General features: G+C 38.2%; 1 protein-coding gene across 7 annotated transcripts in view; it reads right to left on the bottom strand.

The window, feature by feature from the left end:
• The window catches only part of WRN (WRN RecQ like helicase), a 144,061-nt gene that overhangs the window by 88,769 nt on the left and 34,746 nt on the right, over positions 1-20,546 (bottom strand). For 6 of the 7 annotated variants that reach the window (XM_034647520.1, XM_034647519.1, XM_034647518.1 and 3 more), the window contains 5 exons: positions 19,679-19,824; positions 18,869-19,017; positions 17,842-17,991; positions 16,544-16,616; positions 10,464-10,578 (listed from right to left, as the gene is read on the bottom strand). In XM_034647520.1, coding sequence (XP_034503411.1) covers positions 10,464-10,578; positions 16,544-16,616; positions 17,842-17,991; positions 18,869-19,017; positions 19,679-19,824 — 633 coding nt within the window. Of the gene's footprint in view, positions 1-10,463; positions 10,579-16,543; positions 16,617-17,841; positions 17,992-18,868; positions 19,018-19,678; positions 19,825-20,546 lie in introns of those variants that run through there. The other variant, XM_034647525.1, reaches the window with a different exon arrangement.

Below are 20,546 nucleotides of genomic sequence, written 5' to 3'. Positions count from 1 at the left end.
AATACAATGGCACTAAATTCATATATTTCAATAATTACTCTGAATGTAAATGGACTAAATGCTCCTATCAAAAGATACAGGGTATCAGCTTGGATTAAAAAAAAAAAAAAAAAACCAAGAACCATTAATATGTTGCCTACAAGAGACTCATTTTAGACCTGAAAACACCACCAGATTGAAAGTGAAGGGGTGGAGAACCATTTATCATGCTAATGGACATCAAAAGAAAGCTGGAGGGCCATTCTTACATCAGACAAATTAGATTTTGAACCAAAGACTGTAATAAGAGATGAAGAAAGGCATTATATCGTAATAAAGTAGTCCATCCAACAAAAAGATTTAATAGTTGTAAATATTTATGCCCCTAACTTGGAAGCAGCCAATTATATAAGCCAATTAATGACAACATTAAAGAAACTCATTGATAATAATACAATAATAGTAGGGAAAAATAACAATCCACTCACAGCAATGGACAGATCATCAAAGCAGAAGATCAACAAGGAAACAATAGCTTTGAAGGTCACACTGGACCAGATGGACTTAACAGACATATACAGAGCATTTCATCCTAAAGCAGCAGAATACACATTCTCTTCCAGTGTACGTGGAACATTCTCCAGAACAGATCACATACTGGGTTACAAATCAGGTCTCAACTGGTACAAAAAGACTGAGATCATATCACGCATATTTTTAGACCACAATACTATGAAACATGAAGTCAGCCACAAAAAGAAATCTGGAAGGACCACAAATACATGGAGGTTAAAGAACATCCTACAAAAGAATGAATGGGTCAACTGGGAAATTAAAGAAGAATTTAAAAAATACATGAAAAGCAAGTGAAAATGAAAACACAACAGTTCAAAACTTTTAGAACATAGCAAAGGCAGTCCTAAGAGGGAAATATATAGCAATACAGGCCTTCCTCAAAGAACAAGAAAAGTCTCAAATACACAACCTAAACTTAACCTAAAGAAGCTGAATAAAGAACAGCAAATAAAGCCTAAATCCAGCAAGAGAAGAGAAATAATAAAGATTAGAGCAGAAATCAATGACAGAGAAATCAAAAGCACAGTAGACCAGATGAATGAAAGTAGGAGCTGGTTCTTTGCAGGAATTAGTAAGACTGATAAACCCCTAGCCAGACTTAGCGAAAAGAAAAGAGAAAGGACCCAAATAAATAAGATCATAAATGAAAGAGGAGAGATCACAACACCGAAGAAATACAATTATATGAGAATATTATAAGCAATTATATGCCAACAAATTAGACAATCTGGAAGAAATGGATAAATTCCTAGAAACATATAAACTACCAAAACTGAAACAGGAAGAAACAGAAAACCTGAACAAAACTATAACCAGAAAGAAAACTGAATCAGTAATCAAAAGTCTCCCCAAAACAAGAGTATGGGGACAGGTGGTTTCCCAGGGGAATTCTACCAAACACTTAAAGAACACCTATTCTTCTGAAACTATTTCAAAAAATAGAAATGGAAGGAAAACTTACAAACTCATTCTATAAGGCCACTATCACCTTGATCCCAAAACCAGACAAAGACCCTACTAAAAAGGAGATTTACAGACCAATATCCGTGATGAACACAGATGCAAAAATTCTCACCAAAATACAAATAGGATCCAACAGTACATTAAAAGGATATTCACCATGACCACGTGGTATTTATTCCTGGGCCCCAGGGGTGGTTCAACATCCACAAATCAGTCAATGTGATACACCACATTAACAGAAGAAAGAACAAGAACCACATGATCCTCTCAACAAATGCAGAAAAAGCATTTGACAAAATACAACATCCTTTCTTGATAAAAAAACTCCACTGTATAGGGATAGAGGGAATGTACCTCAATATCATAAAAACCACATACAAAATACCCACAACAGATACCATCCACAACAAGGAAAAACAGAGCTTTTCCGCTAAGGTCAAGAAGACGACAGGGATGTCCACTCTCACCACAGTTATTTAACATAGTACTGGAAGTCCTAGCTTCACAATCAGACAACAAAAAGAAATAAAAGGGATCCAAATCAGCAAAGAAGTCAAACTTTCACTCTTTGCAAGACAACATGATACCGTATGTAGAAAACCCAAAAGACTCCACCCAAAAACTGCTAGAACTGATACAGGAATTCGGCAAAGTCATAGGATATAAAATCAATGCATAGAAGTCAACTGCATTTCTATACACTAACAATGAGGTAGAAAAAAAGAGAAATAAAGGAATCTATCCCATTTACAATTGTACCAAAAACCATAAGATACCTAGGAATAAACCTAACCAAAGAGCTAAAGGATCTATACTCCGAAAACTATACAACACTTAAGAAAGAAATTGAGGAATACATAAAAAAATGGAAAAACAGAGGGAGAAAAGATGGCGGAGGAGTAGGGGACCCCTTTTTCAGCTGGTCCCGAGTCGAGCTGGATATCAACCGGACCATCCGGAACACCCACGAAATCAGCCTGCAACACAGGAAGATACATCTGGATCTCTACAAATGAACATCTCCAGCGCTGAGTATTAAGGTACGAAGCGGGAAGCCATGAATCCGCACACAGATATCGGAAGATAAACGGAAGGGGGAGGGAGCCACCGCGCTCGGGCACCGGGAAGCAGGAGGCACCTACGCTGGGGAGGCAGCCAGACTCTGGGACTGGCACCTGCGAGAAAGGAGACTGAGACCATGAGCCTGGAAATGCGCGTGCGCCTAGTCTGAAAACTGGAGCTCCAGAGCGCACGTATACCACACTGAAACAGGGAGTTTGGGAGCACATGTGGGAACCGGGGGCATCTGGGGGTGTTAGAGGCACAAAGGACAGAAATGTGCCAGCCCTGGAAGCGAGAGCTGGGAGAGCGGCTGTGGGGCGCTCAACCTGGGACACTGCTAGGTTTTTAGCAGCACCGACAGAAACAGAGTTAAAGTGGCCAGGAGAACTCAGTGGAGAGCGGACTGTGATCTTTCTATTCTGAGACAGAGGCTAGGATACGGCCACTGCTGCTCTGACTCTCAGAAGAGTCACAGAAAACCTCCAGGGAAAGCAGCCAGAGAACAAAAGCCCGGAAATACAGGTTCACATTGTGCCCATCCCCAGCCCCTCTCACAGGGGACAGGGAGACTCTACCCAAACAAGGTTACCTGAATATCAGCACGGCAGGCCCCTCCTCCAGAAGGCAGGCTGAAAAATCAAGAAGCCCACATCCCTAAGGTCCCTACAAAACACGTGCACACTGCCTGGGCCCTGGTCAATAATTTGGGCTCTGGGCATCCCCACAACCTCTCCTCATCAGAATGACACGGAGGGGAACGCTCAGCAAAGAAAGGACACAGAGACCGTAGCCTCTGCCACAGAACTGATGGATCTGGATATAACCAAATTGTCAGAAATGGAGTTCAGAGTAACAATGGTCAAGATGATGCGTAGGCTTGAAAAAAATAGTAACGAGAATATAGAATCTCTAAGGGTGGAAATGAGAGCAAATCTCGCAGAAATTAAAAATGCTACGAATCAAATGCAGTATAAACTAGACGCTCTGGCGGCCAGGGTAAATGAGGCAGAAGAACGAATTAGTGAATTGGAAAATGGGATGGTAGAAGAGAAAGTAAAAACGGAAACTTGGCTCAAAAAAATCCAATCTCAAGAATGTAGATTACGGGAGATTACTGACTCAATGAAACATTCCAGTGTCAGAATCATCGGCATCCCCGAGGGGGTGGAGAAAGAGAGAAGTCTAGAAGAGATATTTGAACAAATTATAGCTGAGAACTTCCCTAATCTGACAAAGGAAACAAGCATTTGTGTCCAAGAGGCAGAGAGGACGCCTCCAAAGGTCAATGACCACAGACCTACACCACATCACGTCATAGTGCAATTCGCAAACATTAGATCCAAGGATACAGTATTGAAAGCGGCCAGGGGAAAGAAAATCCTTCCGTACAGAGGTAAAAATATCAGAATAACGTCAGACCTGTCTACAGAGACCTGGCAGGATAGGAAGGGTTGGCAGCGTATTTTCAAAGCTCTATCTGAGAAGAACATGCAGCCAAGGATCCTTTATCCAGCAAGGCTGTCATTCAGAATTGATGGGGAGATATAAGGAAATTCCAGGATCAGCAGAAACTGACTGAATTCGTAACCACCAAAACAGTCCTACAGGAGATATCAAGGGGGGGGGTCTATAAAAGTAAAAAGGCCCCAAGAGTGATACAGAACAGAAATTTACAATCTATAGAAACAAAGACTTCACAGGCAACATGACATCATTAAAATCATATCTCTCAATAATCACTCTCAATGTGAATGAGAGTGCTCCCATAAAACGCCACAGGGTTGCAGACTGGATAAAAAGACATGACCCATCCATTTACTGTCTACAAGAGACTCATCTTGACCTAAAGATATATCCAGACTGAAAGTAAAAGGATGGAAAATCATTTTTCATGCCAATGGACCTCAAAAGAAAGCTGGGGTAGCAATTCTCATATCAGACAGGTTAGATTTTAAACTAAAGACTCCAGTTAGAGATACAGAAGACCACTATATTATTCTTAAAGGATGTATCCAACAAGTGGATATGACAATTATAAATATCTATGCCCCCAACAGGGGAGCAGCTAGATACACAAGCCAACTCTTAACCAGAATAAAGAGACATATAGATAATAATACCTTAAGAGTAGAGGACCTCAACACTCCCCTATCAGCAACAGACAGATCACCTAAGGAGAAAATCAACAAAGAAACAAGAGTTATGAATGACATATTGGACCAGATGGACCTCAGAGGTATATACACAACACTACACCCCAGAAAAACAGAATACTCATTCTTTTTAAATGCACATGGAACTTTCTCCAGAATAGACCATATACTGGGTCACAAAACAGGTCTCAGCCAATACCAAAAGACTGAGATTATTCCCCTCATATTCTCAGACCACAGTGCTTTGAAACTGGAACACAATCACAAGGAAAAACACTCAACACTTGGAAACTCAAACACTTGGAAACTAAGAACTATCCTGCTCAAGAATGATTGGGTAAACCAGGGAATTAAGAATGAGATTAAACAATTTTTGGAGACCAACGAAAATGAAAACATATCAGTCCAAAACCTATGGGACACTGCAAAGGCAGTCCTAAGGGGAAAATACATAGTCATCCAAGCCTCACTCAAAAGAACAGAAAAATCTAAAATGCAGTTTTTATATTCTCACCTCAAGAAGCTGGAGCTAGAACAGAAGAACAGGCCTAATCCATGCACCAGAAGGCAGGTGATCAAGATTAGAGCAGAGATCAATGAATTAGAAACGAGGAACACAGTAGAGCAGATCAACAGAACTAGAACCTGGTTCTTTGAAAGAATAAATAAGATCGATTAAACACTGGCCAGACTTATTCAAAAGAATAGAGAAAGGACCCAAATTAATAAAATTATGAATGAAAGGGGAGAGATCACGACCAACACCAATGAAATAGGAGAGATCATTAGAAACTTTTATCAACAGCTTTATGCCAATAAATTAAACAGCCTGGAAGAAATGGATGCCTTCCTGGAAACCTATAAACTACCAAGACTGAACCAGGAAGAAACTGATTATTTAAACAGACCGATTAATTAGGAAGAAATTGAAGCAGTGATCAAAAACCTCCCCAAAACAAAAGTCCAGGGCCTGACGGTTTTTCCGGGGAATTCTACCCAACATTCAAAGAAGAAATAATACCTATTCTCCTGAAGCTGTTTCAAAAAATAGAAATGGAAGGAAAACGACCAAACTCATTCTATGAGGCCAGCATTACCTTGATCCCCAAACCAGGCAAAGACCCCATCAAAAAGGAGAATTACAGACTGATTTCCCTGATGAATATGGACCCCAAAATACTCAACAAGATCCTACCTAATAGGATCCAACAGTACATTAAAAGGATTATCCATCAAGACCAAGTGGGATTCAGCCCTGGGATGCAAGGGTAGTTCAACATTTGCAAATCAATCAGTGTGATAGATCATATCAACAAGAAAAGAGTCAAGAACCATATGATCTTCTCAATTGATGCAGAAAAAGCCCAAAATACTCAACAAGATCCTACCTAATAGGATCCAACAGTACATTAAAAGGATTATCCATCAAGACCAAGTGGGATTCAGCCCTGGGATGCAAGGGTAGTTCAACATTTGCAAATCAATCAGTGTGATAGATCATATCAACAAGAAAAGAGTCAAGAACCATATGATCTTCTCAATTGATGCAGAAAAAGCATTTGACAAAATACAGCATCCTTTCCTGATTAAAACCCTTCAGAGTGTAGGGATAGAGGGTACATTCCTCAATTTCATAAAAAACATCTATGAAAAGCCTACAGCGAATATCATTCTCAATGGGGAAAAGCTGAAAGCCTTTCCCTTAAGATCAGGAACACGACAAGGATGCCCACTCTCGCCATTATTATTCAACATAGTACAAGAAGTCCTTGCAACAGCAATCAGACAACAAAAAGGGATAAAAGGTATCCAAACTGGCAAAGAAGAAGTCAAACAGTCTCTCTTCGCAGATGACAGGATACTCTATATGGAAAACCCAAAAGACTCCACCCCCAAACTACTAGAACTCATAGAGCAATTCAGTAATGTGGCGGGATACAAAATCAATGCGCAGAAATCAGTTGCATTTCTATACACAAACAATGAGACTGAAGAGAAATTAGGGAATCCATTCCATTTACAACAGTACCAAAAATTATACGTTTATCTCAGAATTAACTTAACCAGAGACGTAAAGGATCTATATTCTAGAAACTACAAATCACTCCTGAAAGACATTGAAGAAGACATAAAAAGATGGAAAAATATTCCATGCTCATGGATCGGAGGAATAAACACAGTCAAAATGTCTATGCTACCCAGAGCAATCTACACTTTCAATGCCATCCCGATCAAAATACCAATGACATTTTTCAAAGAACTGTAACAAACAGCCCTTAAATTTGTGTGGAACCAGAAAAGGCCCCGAATCGCCAAGGAATTGTTGAAAAGGAAAAACAAAGCTGGGGGCATCACATTGCCGGATTTCAAGCTATANATTTCGAGCTGTACTACAAAGCTGTGATCACAAAGACAGCATGGTACTGGCACAAAAACAGACACATCGACCAATGGAACAGAATAGAGAACCCAGAAATGGACCCATGGCTCTTTGGGCAACTAATTTTTGACAAAGCAGGAAAAAACATCCAGTGGGAAAAAGACAGTCTCTTCAATAAATGGCACTGGGAAAATTGGACAGCTACATGCCAAAGAATGAAACTTGACCACTCTCTCACACCATACACAAAGATAAACTCCAAATGGATGAAAGACCTCAATGTGAGACAGGAATCCATCAAAATTCTAGAGGAGAACATAGGCAACAACTTCTATGACATCGGCCAGAGCAACCTTTTTCACGACACATCTCCAAAGGCAAGAGAAATAAAAGATAAAATGAACTTATGGGACTTTATCAGGATAAAGAGCTTCTGCACAGCCAAGGAAACAGTCNCACAAAAAGCTTCTGCACAGCCAAGGAAACAGTCAAAAAAACTAAGAGGCAGGCCATGGAATGGCAGAAGATATTTGCAAATGACACTACAGATAAAAGACTAGTATCCAAGATCTACAAAGAACTTCTCAAACTCAATACACGAGAAACAAATAAACAAATCATAAAATGGGCAGAAGATATGAACAGACACTTTTCCAATGAAGACATACAAATGGCTAACAGACACATGAAAAAATGTTCAAAATCATTAGCCATCAGGGAAATTCAAATCAAAACCACACTGAGATACCACCTTACGCCAGTTAGAATGGCAAAGATAGACAAGGCAAGAAACAACAATTGTTGGAGAGGATGTGGAGAAAGGGGATCCCTCCTACATTGTTGGTGGGAATGCAAGTTGGTACAGCCACTCTGGAAAACAGTGTGGAGGTCCCTTAAAAAGTTAAAAATTGAGCTACCCTATGATCCAGCAATTGCACTACGGGGTATTTACCCCAAAGATACAGATGTAGTGAAAAGAAGGGCCATATGCACCCCAATGTTCATAGCAGCATTGTCCACAATAGCTAAATCGTGGATGGAGCCAAGATGCCCTTCAACAGATGACTGGATTAAGAAGCTGTGGTCCATATATACAATGGAATATTACTCAGCCATCAGAAAGAACGATTACACAACATTTGCTGCAACATGGATGGGACTGGAGGAGACTATGCTAAGTGAAATAAGTCAAACAGAGAAGGACAATTATCATATGGTTTCACTCATTTATGGAACATAAGAAATAGGAAGATCAGTAGGAGAATGAAGAGAAGAATGGGGGGGTAAACAGAAGGGGGAATGAACCATGAGAGACTATGGACTCTGGGAAACAAACTGAGAACTTCAGAGTGGAGGGGGCAGTGGGGGATTGGGATAGGCCGGTGATGGGTATTAAGGAGGGCACATATTGCATGGTGCACTGGGTGTTATACGCAACTAATGAAGCATCAAACTTTACATCGGAATCTGGGGATGTACTGTATGGTGATTAACAAGGCTATACTGTATGGTGACTAACATAACATAATAAAAAATTATTATAAAAAAATAAAAAAATAAAAAATAAATGGAAAAACATTCATGCTTATGGATTGGAAGAACAAATATTGTGAAAATGTCTATAGTACCCAAAGGAATCTACACGTTTAATGCAATACCTATCAAAATACCATTAACATTTTTCACAGAGCTGGAACAAAGAATCCTAAAATTTGTATGGAACCAGGAAAGAGCCTGAGTAGCCAAAGTAATGTTGAAAAAGAAAGTCAAAGCTGGAGGCATCACAATTCCAGACCTCAAGCTCTATCACAAAGCTTTAATCATCAAGACAGTATGTACTTGCACAAAAACAGACATGTAGATTAATATAACAGAATAGAGAATCCAGAAATGGACCCTCTACTCAATGGTCAACTAATTTTTGACAAAGTAGGGAAGAATATCCTATGGGAAAAAAGTCTCTTCAACAAATGGTGTTGGGAAAATTGGACAGCCACATGCAGAAGAATGAAACTGGACCACTTTCTTACACCACACACAAAAATAAACTCAAAATGGATGAAAGACCTAAATGTGACAGAGGAATCCATCAAAATCGTAGAGAACGCAGGCAGCAACCTCTTTGACCTTGGCTGCAGCAACTTCTTGCTAGACATGTCTCCAAAGGTAAGGGAAACAAAAGCAAATATGAACTATGGGACTTCATCAGGATAAAAAGCTTTTACATAGCAAAGGAAACAGTGAACAAAACTAAAAGGCGACCTATGGAATGGGAGAAGGTACTGACTTATCAGACAAAGGGTTAGTATCCAAAATACATAAAGAACTTATCAAACCCAACATTAAAAAAAAAAAAATCCAGTCAAGAAATGGGGAGAAGACATAACTGACATTTCTCCAGAGAAGACATACAAATGGCCAACAGACACAAGAAAAAATGTTCAATGTCATGAGGCATCAGGGAAATACAAATCAAAACCACAATGAGATACCACTTCACATCTGTCATAATGGCTAAATTGAACAACTCAGGAGACGACAGATGTTGGCAAGATTGCAGAGAACGGAGAACCTCTTACACTATTGGTGGGAATGCAAACTAATTCAGCCACTCTGAAAACAGTATGGAGGTTTCTCAAAAAGTTAAAAATAGAACTACCCTACAACCCAGCAGTTGCACTACTAGGTGTTTATCCAAAGGATACAAACATAGTGATTCGAAGGGACACATGCACCCCAATGATTATAGCAGCAATGTCCACAACAGCCAAAATATGGAAAGAGCCCAGATGTCCACCGATTTATGAACAGATAAAGAAGATATGGTATATATATACAATGGAATATTTCCCAGCCATCAAAAAGAATGAAATCTTGCCATTTGCAGTGACCTGCATGGAACTAGAGGGTATTATGCTAAGCAAAATAAGTCAGTCAGAGAAAGACAAATACCCTATGATTTCACTCATATATGGAATTTAAGAAACAAAACAGATGAACATAGGGGAAGGAAGGAAAAATAAAATAAGACAAAAACAGAGTGAGGCAAACCATAAGAGACTCTTAACTATAGGAAACAAACTGAAGGTTGCTGGAGGGGAGGTGAGTGGGGGGATGGAGTCATTGGGTGATAGGTATTAAGGAGGGAACATAATGTAATGAGCATTGAAACTAACAGTACAGTACATGTTAACTAGATTGAATTTAAATAAAAATGTTTAAAAATAATTTCTATGAGTCTCCCTTAATTAACAGTAATTCTATATAAATAGGAAAGTGCAATAAGAACAAACAGAATTGGTAAAAAAAAACAAAAACAAAAACAAAAAAAAAAACCAGATAATATTAACCTCTGTGGATCTTCCAATTTTTTCAAAGTGTCAGGAAGACACTCAGCCAGATCCATCATATCCTCAGAGATTGAAGTCAATCGTTTCTTCACATCACTAGGTAGCATTTCCTCCTCTGGACAAAAAGAATCAATGTCAATTTTCAAACCACAAAGCAAAGGGATTTATTTAGCCATTTATTTAAACAGTATTAGGGCTCACATTTTCAATTTCTTTCCTTAAGCGAGTTCCAACAAAAGAACTTCCTTATTCTATCTCCTTATCACCTTAATCATTTTACTTCCCTTTTAGATTTTTGTTACTTGAATTTTAGAATAAATTCCAAATGATCTACATCATATATACTATAACCAGTGGTTATCAAGCTAAGCAGAAAATGGCAGAAATTAGAATCTGAACCCATCTACACTATCTCAAAATATTAGTTATGAAACATAATTTGGTAAACATAACCTGAGTCAACAGCCATGCCTCACTTCCAATCTTACCAGTCATGACCAAAACAAAATGCAAGCCTTTCCAATCAGCAATCATCTTCCAAACGCTCAACTTTATTCTGTCTGGTACATTCTTCTCCATCTACACCACACCTGCCCTCCTTCCTCAAACCCTTCCCCTTGCTTAGAGTCTCTTATAGCTCATCACCATTTTCTCTTGTCCTCCAAAAGTCCAGCTCCTCTGAAGCATTGACATAGGATTGTACCATCTGCTATTCCTGACTGCTGCATTTGTGACCTCAAAATCACATCCTTTCATTCATTGAAGATTTTACTGCCCGGTTCACTGTCTTGCCCTTCACTACTACTCCCATGATAATTCCACCTAACATGTGGCCTTTTCATTTTCAGTGCTTTGATCCTTCCATTTTCAACAATCTTTTCCTCAGCTGACCTCAGCCACCCATTCCTAGAGTCATTTCACCTTATAATTGCCAATAAAGGCACTACTTCCAAACTTTAATTGTAAGCATTCTATCTTCTGAACACCAGTATGCTGGCTTGCTTTCCAGGATGCCCTCCCCAATACGACTGTTCTTTCACAATTTCAGAACCAAATTCACTGATCCTATCACCTTTTCCACACACCTTATCCTTCCCACTCCCACTCCCCACCATGTCTTTTTTCCTTTCTTGCCATTTTATAATAATCATTCCGTTGTATGGACTCTGACCTCTTTTGTTCCTTCCTCCCTCCATGGTACTTTTTATCTAGGAAAACCCCTACTCTAATTAAACCCAAATTTTTTACCTACTTGATGCCTATACTCAAAGAGTTGACTATAGCTGAAGATAAAACACAGCCAAGATGACTCAGCTTGCTTTAAATTCATGACACAGATCTTAAAGGAACCCTCAGTAGGGACTGTTAAATATTCTATATTTCCCACTTTCCTACTATCAAGATGACTATTTCATACCTCCTTCTTTCTCGCCAACCCTCTAACATCTGCTTGCTCCTCCTTTTACTCAGGGAATAACCTCACCCCTCATTACACTAAGAAAATAGAAAAAGAAATCTACCTCATCTTCCCACCCCCAATCTGCTAATTAGTCTGTGCTTACAGAACTACTCTCATTTACAGCAAAATTCCATGAAAGAGTTGTCCACACGCACAGTCTCAAATTTTCAACTCCCATTTTCCCTATGCTGACTCCAATCAAGCCTTCACCCCTACCAATACAGCATGGCTGCTTTGAGAAAGGTTACCCGTGGCCTCCATGTTGTCAAATCTAATCGTCAGGTCTAGTTCATCTCCCTCAGATACTCAGCTATTTAAAATATTTGATAACTTCCTCCTCCTCTCAGCACTCCATCTTTCACTACTACCCCTTCTAGGGCCCTCTTCACCACGTTCTCATCTCCCTGATCTCTAAATGTCAGTGTGCCCTCAACATCAATACTTGGGCCTCCTCTGCTCTTTATTCCAGTCACTCCCTCTTTCATCTCATCTCCTTTCACTGCTTTAACTGCCATGTGTATCTCGACGTTGCCCAAAGTTACATCCCCAACCTCAAACGTTCCCCTTAACTCCAGAATCACGTGTCCACAGTGGTATCTTCTTGGATATCAATAAGCATCTAAAATTTAGCATATCCAAAACTGAAATCTAGATTTTTCTCACACAACCCCACTTTTTTATAACCTTTCCACCATAACTGATCCTTCCATTCAGTCACCCGATCCAACCAAAATATCCTGATCGTCCTCTCTGTCTCCACATCTCACCCTTCATGGAGAATTCACTGGCAAATCCTTTACAATATATACCTTCAAAACATATACACAATCTACCACTTCTCACCATCTCTACTGCTACCAGCCTAATCCAAACAATTGTTATCTCCTCCTGGGACTACTATAGTAGCCTAACAGACTTCCCTGCCTGAACACTTGCCCTTTTATAGCAGCCAAAAAAATACTTTTAAATTAAAATTTAATCATGTCATTCTCCTGCTCCAAACCCTCTAAGGGTTTCCCATCACTCTACTTTGTATTTTTCGTAATTAATAAAATATGAAGCCATAGTCACCACCTATAAGGCCCTAAATAACCTGGCCCAAGCTCCTTTTCTATCCTCACTTCCTCCCACTCTGACCCTTACTCATTTTGCTTCAGTTATCCTCACTGCTCCTCAAATAAGGCAAAGAATCACCCTCAGACACTTAGCTCTTTCCCCGATGCCTGCTACATTCTTCCCTCAGGTATTTACATGGCTCATTCACTCATTCCTGTGAAATGAAGTGAAGGCACTTGATCTCCTGTGTTCACTGCACTTCCCCCACAAGTGAAACTGTGCCCGACTCATAATAAACACCCATCAAATATGTTATATGAATGAATGAATATCCCCTTTCCAAACCAATCGTCTAAAAATGAAGTTGTTTACACATACTTTCTCATGTTCCTTAGATCTAATAATTCCTCTGTTCACCTTGATTTCCACTCACAGCACTCCACTACTCCATTCTTGATCTACTTATAGCACCTTCATGTTCTCAAAGCCTGTGGACCCTTTTCTGTTTTAATGGCACATGCCCCAAATAACTACTCTCTCCCCGAGACACTTTTGTCACCCAATTCACCAAAGCTGATGGAGTAAAAGGTTACAAATGGTTGCCACGTTGCCAAAACTGATGATTAATTCTAAATCCTCAGTTTCTCAAACTCTCAGCAGGACTTAAAACAGGTTGATAACTCCTCCCACGTGAAGCATGCTCTTCTCTTGGCTTTCCACACACTGTATTTCCTAATTGCCTTCTATGCCAACGGCTGGCAACTCCTTTGCTGTCCCTTCCACCATGCAAACATGAAGTACGAAGAGTTCCTCAAAATTCTTAATCCCAGTTCTTTATCTCTAACAAAAACTGTCCTCTGAGCTACAGCCTGGATATTGAACTGCTGCCTGGCCACCTCCACCTCGCTATACGACAGCCCTCCTTCAACATGTCTAAAATCAACTGTGACTCCTCAGCTCCAAAGCTTGCTCCTTCTCTTCAGTGGTTTTCACCCCTGTTGGTGATGGCAACAACACAGGAATGAAACTTGACACATGGCTCTCATCATCACACCAAATTCTGCTGACTCAATTGATCTATTAAATGCATTTTGAATCTATCCCCTTCTCTCCATTCTCAATAAAACCATCCAAGCCGGGTCACCACTGCCTCTCCCTTGGATTGCTCTCACAGCCTCCTAACAAGCTTTCCCACTGTGACTCTTGCCCTGCTACAATCCATTTTCTACTGTACAGCCCAAGTTATCCTTTTTTTCTTTTTTTTAATGTAATTTATGTCACTCCTGTGTTTAAACCCCCCAATACCTCTTAGGAGGAAACAAACTCCTCATGTAAACATGGCCTATCTGTTTCCTTGTTCTGCGCCTCTATCCCTCACTCCGTCATCTTCAATAGTTTACCACACTGAACTACTTTCATAGTTGCCTATCAATATTATGATCTCTTTTTGCACCGCTGTTTCCTATGCCTATAACACTTTTCCTCTACTCTTCCGCTACCTAATTCCTGTTCCTATTTCAGGTCTTGCCTTAAACATCACTTTCTCCAGGAAATACTGCAATACTTCCAAATATACATTACATGGCTCTCCTATAAGCTAACCACAGTGCTTGTGTTCATCTCTATATGCCCTACAAACCTGTGCATTTCCCTCTGAGGAAGCAGATCAGGAGTCATCTTGTTCATTACTGAATCCCCACAACATAAAATGCTCAACAATTTTTAATAAATGAGTAAGTGTATTTTTATCTGCTATATCGTTTAGTGTTTATTAGCCATCCTCCTGGAGTAAGCTAGTATTTTAACAGGGAGAAACAATGTGCAAATATCCTTTTATTTTCTGATGTTATAATCCACTTTAATTCTTTAATAAGAAGAAAAAACACAATTTTATAACCAAAAGTGCTCATCTGAAAATATCATGTATAAATACACCAGAGAAATTAAACAACAGTGAGGCTGATACCTCCGACTTCATAGCAGAAAGGGAGGAAGGGAGGGAGAAAAAAAAGAAAGAGTGGTAATCATTGTTACAGTTCACTAGGACCATAGTCAAGGCACCTCACTTGAGATGTCAAAATATACTCACACATATCATGCAATAAAGAATAAAAGTGAGGGTCAACAATACAGTAGTATTCTAGTAGCTTCTAGTAGCGACTTATAAATATATGTTACTTTAGTTAAGAAATATCTTAAACATTTCCTTAGAAGCATTTTAATCAGAGACAAAATTACAGGTATAACCTAGAAGTAATTCTACAAACCACAAATTCAGAAAACCATGAATCCCCTCTGTTGAGTTTAATTCTGTTATGATCTAAATAAGTTCTATATTGTTCTCCAGATCAGCTTCAAAAACATATCATCCACTCAATTTAAGCAAGATAATTTCTAGCCACAGTACCTTTGGCTATAGAGAGTTAGCAAGCTCTCATCAGAAGTGGCTTTCCAGGGAAAGAAAGAAAGCATAAGGAGTCTTCTACCTTAAGGTAAAGAAGGAGGGTCTATTACAAAGGACATGAATCCCTTCTCAATGGCAATTAAAAGGATACAATATAATTTTATATGAGGAGGTCACGTATATCTTTATTTAGCAAAATCACTAATTTTTTTTTAAGATTTTATTTATTTATTTTGACGGAGAGACAGGCAGTGAGAGAGGGAACACAAGCAGGGGGAGTGGGAAAGGAAGAAGCAGGCTCCCAGCGGAGCAGGGAGCCCAATGTGGGGCTCAATCCCAGGACCCTGGGATCATGCCCTGGGCTGAAGACAGACACTTAATGACTGAGATACCCAGGTGCCCCCAAAATCACTAATTTAATTAACATCTTAACAAACGCAATTATTTAAAATCTCCAAAAGAAGCTACAAGAATAGGAATAACAACTCTATATGGATCAATACAGGTGTTTGTAGTATTCCCTCCCTCTTAGTGCTCACAACTATTCTATGCAATAGGTATGTGGCTATCATCTACATTCCAAGCATGGGGAAACATGTAAATCTCAAGTCATGTGGCAGGGATTCCCCTTTGATTTCTGTGACATGAAAGCCCATGCTCTTCCACTCTACCACGTAGGTCTGCTATCACTGACCTATTGAGACATCTGAGAAAAGCACTGAAGTTGAACAAAGCGGCCATACTTTTTGGAGAAAAACAGCAGTTATCTTACCCTAGAAAAAATTTAGAAATTTAAACCAGAATACTATAAAATAACGTGTACACTTCAACTATTTATAGCAAGGATATAATAATCTCCATTATGGGAAATAACTGGTTGTGTCACTGATGTTATCAAAATCACAAAGCCCCAACTAAAGAAGCCTAATGAATAGCAAAAGAAGTGACAAAGCAGGAGTAAGTCTTCCTCTACCATGAGTAACGTGCCTGAAACGCTAATCTTTGGCCAGAGAGACCTCACACCCTAATGTCAACATGGTGCAGACACTCAAGGAGTTGCATATAAACAGTTTGCACATGTGTAAATATTGACTTTTTGGAGATAAACCTCACAAAAGAGCGAATTCAAATTCTATCCTTTATTTTCAGAGCACCACATACCTTTTTTATTTATAGCAAACCTTTGCACAGCATCACCTAAAATCTCTAATTTTCGATAAATGATGAGACCAGCCTATAAAAAAAAAAAAAAGGAAAGAGTACACTAAAGGTAACCAAAATAAAGCTATATGTCCCACTTGAGAAAAATCCAAAACAGTGACTCCCAAAGTACCCAAAAACCTGCATTCAACCTATTATGTTACACAAAGATCTATATCTTCATTAAATCACCATACCAATTTTGAGAATGGAGAAAGTAAGCTGATGCCTTAAAAGTTTTAAATTTTTATCTTTTAATATTCAATATTATAAGGAGTTAGCCAAATCAAACAACTTAAAAGTGGGACTCCAACAAAATACAATCAAGTAACAGAAATCTATTTTGGAGACACAAAGCCACTCCCCCGCATCTCATTAAATCAGGAGTGAATGTTGGCATATGAACAGCCCTCCTTCCAGGCACTGTTAACAGGAACAACCAAGTCACACACTGATTTTTCATCAATAAAAATGCTAAAGAACTTGCACGAGTTCTCCACAAGTCCTACGATTTTTTTTAACAGAATGTAAAGGAAAATTACCACCCTCTTTCCTGACAAAATTGAATTTTTTTCTGTTTTAAAAAAAAAAGGAGTTTCCAGGCCTAAAAACAGATACAAAAAAGGAAACAAGATATTCATGTACAAATGAAAGTATAAATTAGGGAAAAAGAAATCCACAGGGACATAAAATATATTTCCTGAACAAAACAAAAACAAAAAACAAATAATGCCATACATTAAGATAAGTCTAAATTTCAGTATATATGAATATGTAAATATGAAAAAACACAACTAACAGAAGTGGAAAGCTAAATTTGGAGGTAATTTTCCTAAATTTTTAGCACATTTTAAGTGTAAATATAAGAAATAATTCCAGTTTCAATATAGAAACTATCTATAATTATTTTTATTCTGAAGTTGCTTATAAATTAAATTCATCATCAATACCATTTGTGTTTGCTCAGCCTGTGTTTATTAGCTTTCCGTGTTTTCAGAGAGATTACGTTTATCACATACAAACTGGACGTTATTTTGGCTTAATGACAATAAAAACTATTAGCACTGAACAATCTAGTGACTGGTACTTGCTAATTAATATTGAGAATTATCAGTTTCACTGAATGTCTTCTTAAGCATTTTTAATGCCAACCTGATTTAGAATATTTTAGTTGAGTTTGCAATCATGACAACAAAATTTTTCTAAAGTAATTTATAATAAAGTTTAAAAAACACATCATAAAGACCTTTGGTACATACATACGCATCAGCGGCTGCATATAGTTTCTGATCCTCAGTGAGAGGAAAATCATTCCAATTGCTACAGCGGATAGATCTGTCTTTCAGAAGTTGTTTGCCGAAGAGGTGTTTAACCAAACCATTGAGGCTCCAGAACTCTGTACATTTCAGCTAGAAGTAATGAAAATCAATACTGTAAAAAATTATTTCTTTCTATTTTCAGATATTCCTAAATACCACCAAATGCCCATGCCACAAATAAAGTTGGAAATGTTATACCAAAATACATGGCAGAGATAGTCCTTAATTAATTTCCCATCACTAGAAACCTCATTTGCAGTCCACATTATAAGAACTGAACTCTGGAATTTCCCCAATGTAGGTATTAAAATTCTTGGACTATAAAAGTATTATTTATGTAAAAAAGCTGGATTAGGTTGGTATGCTTTCTATCCAGTCCAATGACTATTTGGCTAAATATGAGAATTTAACTTAATGACTACATTAATAAAATATATGAAATAAGGGTGATGGAATTGACGGCCAAAGCCTCCACTAAGCGCATCACACCACAAGAGCACATTATGCTTTCCCTTAAAAATAATTTTAAAAAAATAGAAATTATTGGTATAAATGCATCAAATGGAAAAACTTAAAATACAATATTTAAATTTACAAATATATGAAATAAAGTGAAATAGTACTAAGGGGGGGTGCTAGCTTAAAGAAACTTCTCTAAGGCAATGGATTAGAACTGAAGGTTTCCATCATGGAATACTCATTTGGGATCTCTTTATTGTTACAATAACATACAGATTAAATTATTTTTTTCAAAATATTTAACATTCAGACAGATGGGACATTCTGTGAAACACAATCTTGTTTATGAAAATAATATATGTATTACATCTACCTTTTTTTTTAAGTTTTTATTTAAATTCCAGTTAGTTTATATACAGTGTAATATTGGTTTCAGGTGTCCCAATATGGTGATTTAACACTTCACACAACACCCGGGGCTCATCACAAGTGTACGCCTTATGTCTACCTTTTCATTGGCAACATCTGTCAGCTCCACAACATTCTTCAAATCGATGTCAAAGTCACAAAGAAGCTTCCGCTGATCTCCTTTGATTCCTACACCTGCTTTTTTAATTGCTTCATTTTCAAGCAACATTTTTAATCCCTGTGGAAAAACTGTAACATTTTATTATTATTTCCACAGGTTCTATCAAGTATTATTGATTTTCTACTTTTTACACATTCTATGTTTATATTTAAATTTATGTTTATGTTAAGCATAAATTCTGAAACATATTCACCTTGAGTATTTCTTTTTTTTTTAAGATTTTATTTATTTATTTGAGAGAGAGAGTGAGCACAGCGGCAGAGGGAGAAGCAGACTCCCCACTGAGCCGGGAGCCCGACATGGGGCTCAATCCCAGGACCCCCCATCACGATCTGAGCCAAAGGCAAATGCTGAACCAACAGAGCCACCCAGGCACTGCTACCTTGAGCATTTCTTTTCTTACCTAAAGCAAACTCCTGACTGATAAATGACAAGAAAAACAACTGGTTTGAATACTTCCTCTGATAACATTAACAGTATATTCCTGGTCACTTCGCCCCTCTAAACTTCAGTTCTCTACTGTCTAAACCAGTAATATCAATGCCTGATGGAGATGTTGTAAAAATAAGTAAAACAGGGATATGAATGAATCAGAAGAAACATATTTCAATAAAGGTACGGTGATGAGAAAAGCACCAGCTAATTGAAAAGTTTAATTTTATAGGGATAAAGTCGACATAATACAACTATCAACCATATAAAAATGAAACAAAGTAAAGAGATACCAACCTGACATAGAAGAAATATGAAACAAGTAACATTTGCTCTCAGACACACATAACTGAATCAGGGCAACTCTGTTCAGTTTCCCTTTATTGTACACTGGTGGCCATTCCATGTCAAATCCTACCACACCTCCAGTAGATAGATTTATGCTAAAGGGGGAAAAATAATTCAAATTAATTACATTAAATTTTTAACTTCTATATAACTTCTGCATTCTAAAAATTAAGACAAACCACAAATGGTAGAAGATATCTATGATACAAATACCTGATAATGAATGCCCAGAAAATATTAAAAAGTCCTTGAAAAGTTGGTAAGAAGACAGATAATCCAGGAAAAAGAAGAAGAAGGAGAAAGAGAGGATGGAGCGGGGAGAGGAGGAGGAGAAAGAGGAAAACTATGACCAGGCAATTCCCAAAAGAAAATCCAAATAGTCAATAAATCCTAATAAATATGTGAAGACATGAAACCTCACTTAAAATCAGATGCAAATTAACTGATACAATTTCATATATATATGAGTGGCAACAATTAAAGCCTCACAGTATCAAGTGCAGAAAAAGATATCTACCTGTGGGACTGCTCAAACACTGGTGAACGTAAATTGGTAAAATCCTTTTAGAAAAGGCTTTGATAATATTTAGCTGAAGATGTATACACACTATGACCCACAAGTTTTTTCTCATTAATATATCAAATTCTCAGATGAGCACAACCAGACAGATGTTTAAGAATGCTCATTGCAGGAGCACCTGGGTGGCCCAGTAGTTTAGGCATCCAACTCTTCATTTCAGCTCAGATCATGATCTCAGGGTCCTGGGACAGGTCCTGCATCAGGCTCTGCGCTCATCGGGGAGTCAGCTTAAGGTTT

The sequence above is a fragment of the Ailuropoda melanoleuca genome, chromosome 18 (assembly GCF_002007445.2).
Source record: "Ailuropoda melanoleuca isolate Jingjing chromosome 18, ASM200744v2, whole genome shotgun sequence".
NCBI lineage: Eukaryota > Metazoa > Chordata > Mammalia > Carnivora > Ursidae > Ailuropoda > Ailuropoda melanoleuca.
The sequence above is the reverse complement of the archived record's forward strand: the minus strand, read 5'-3'. Positions and strand labels throughout refer to the sequence as shown.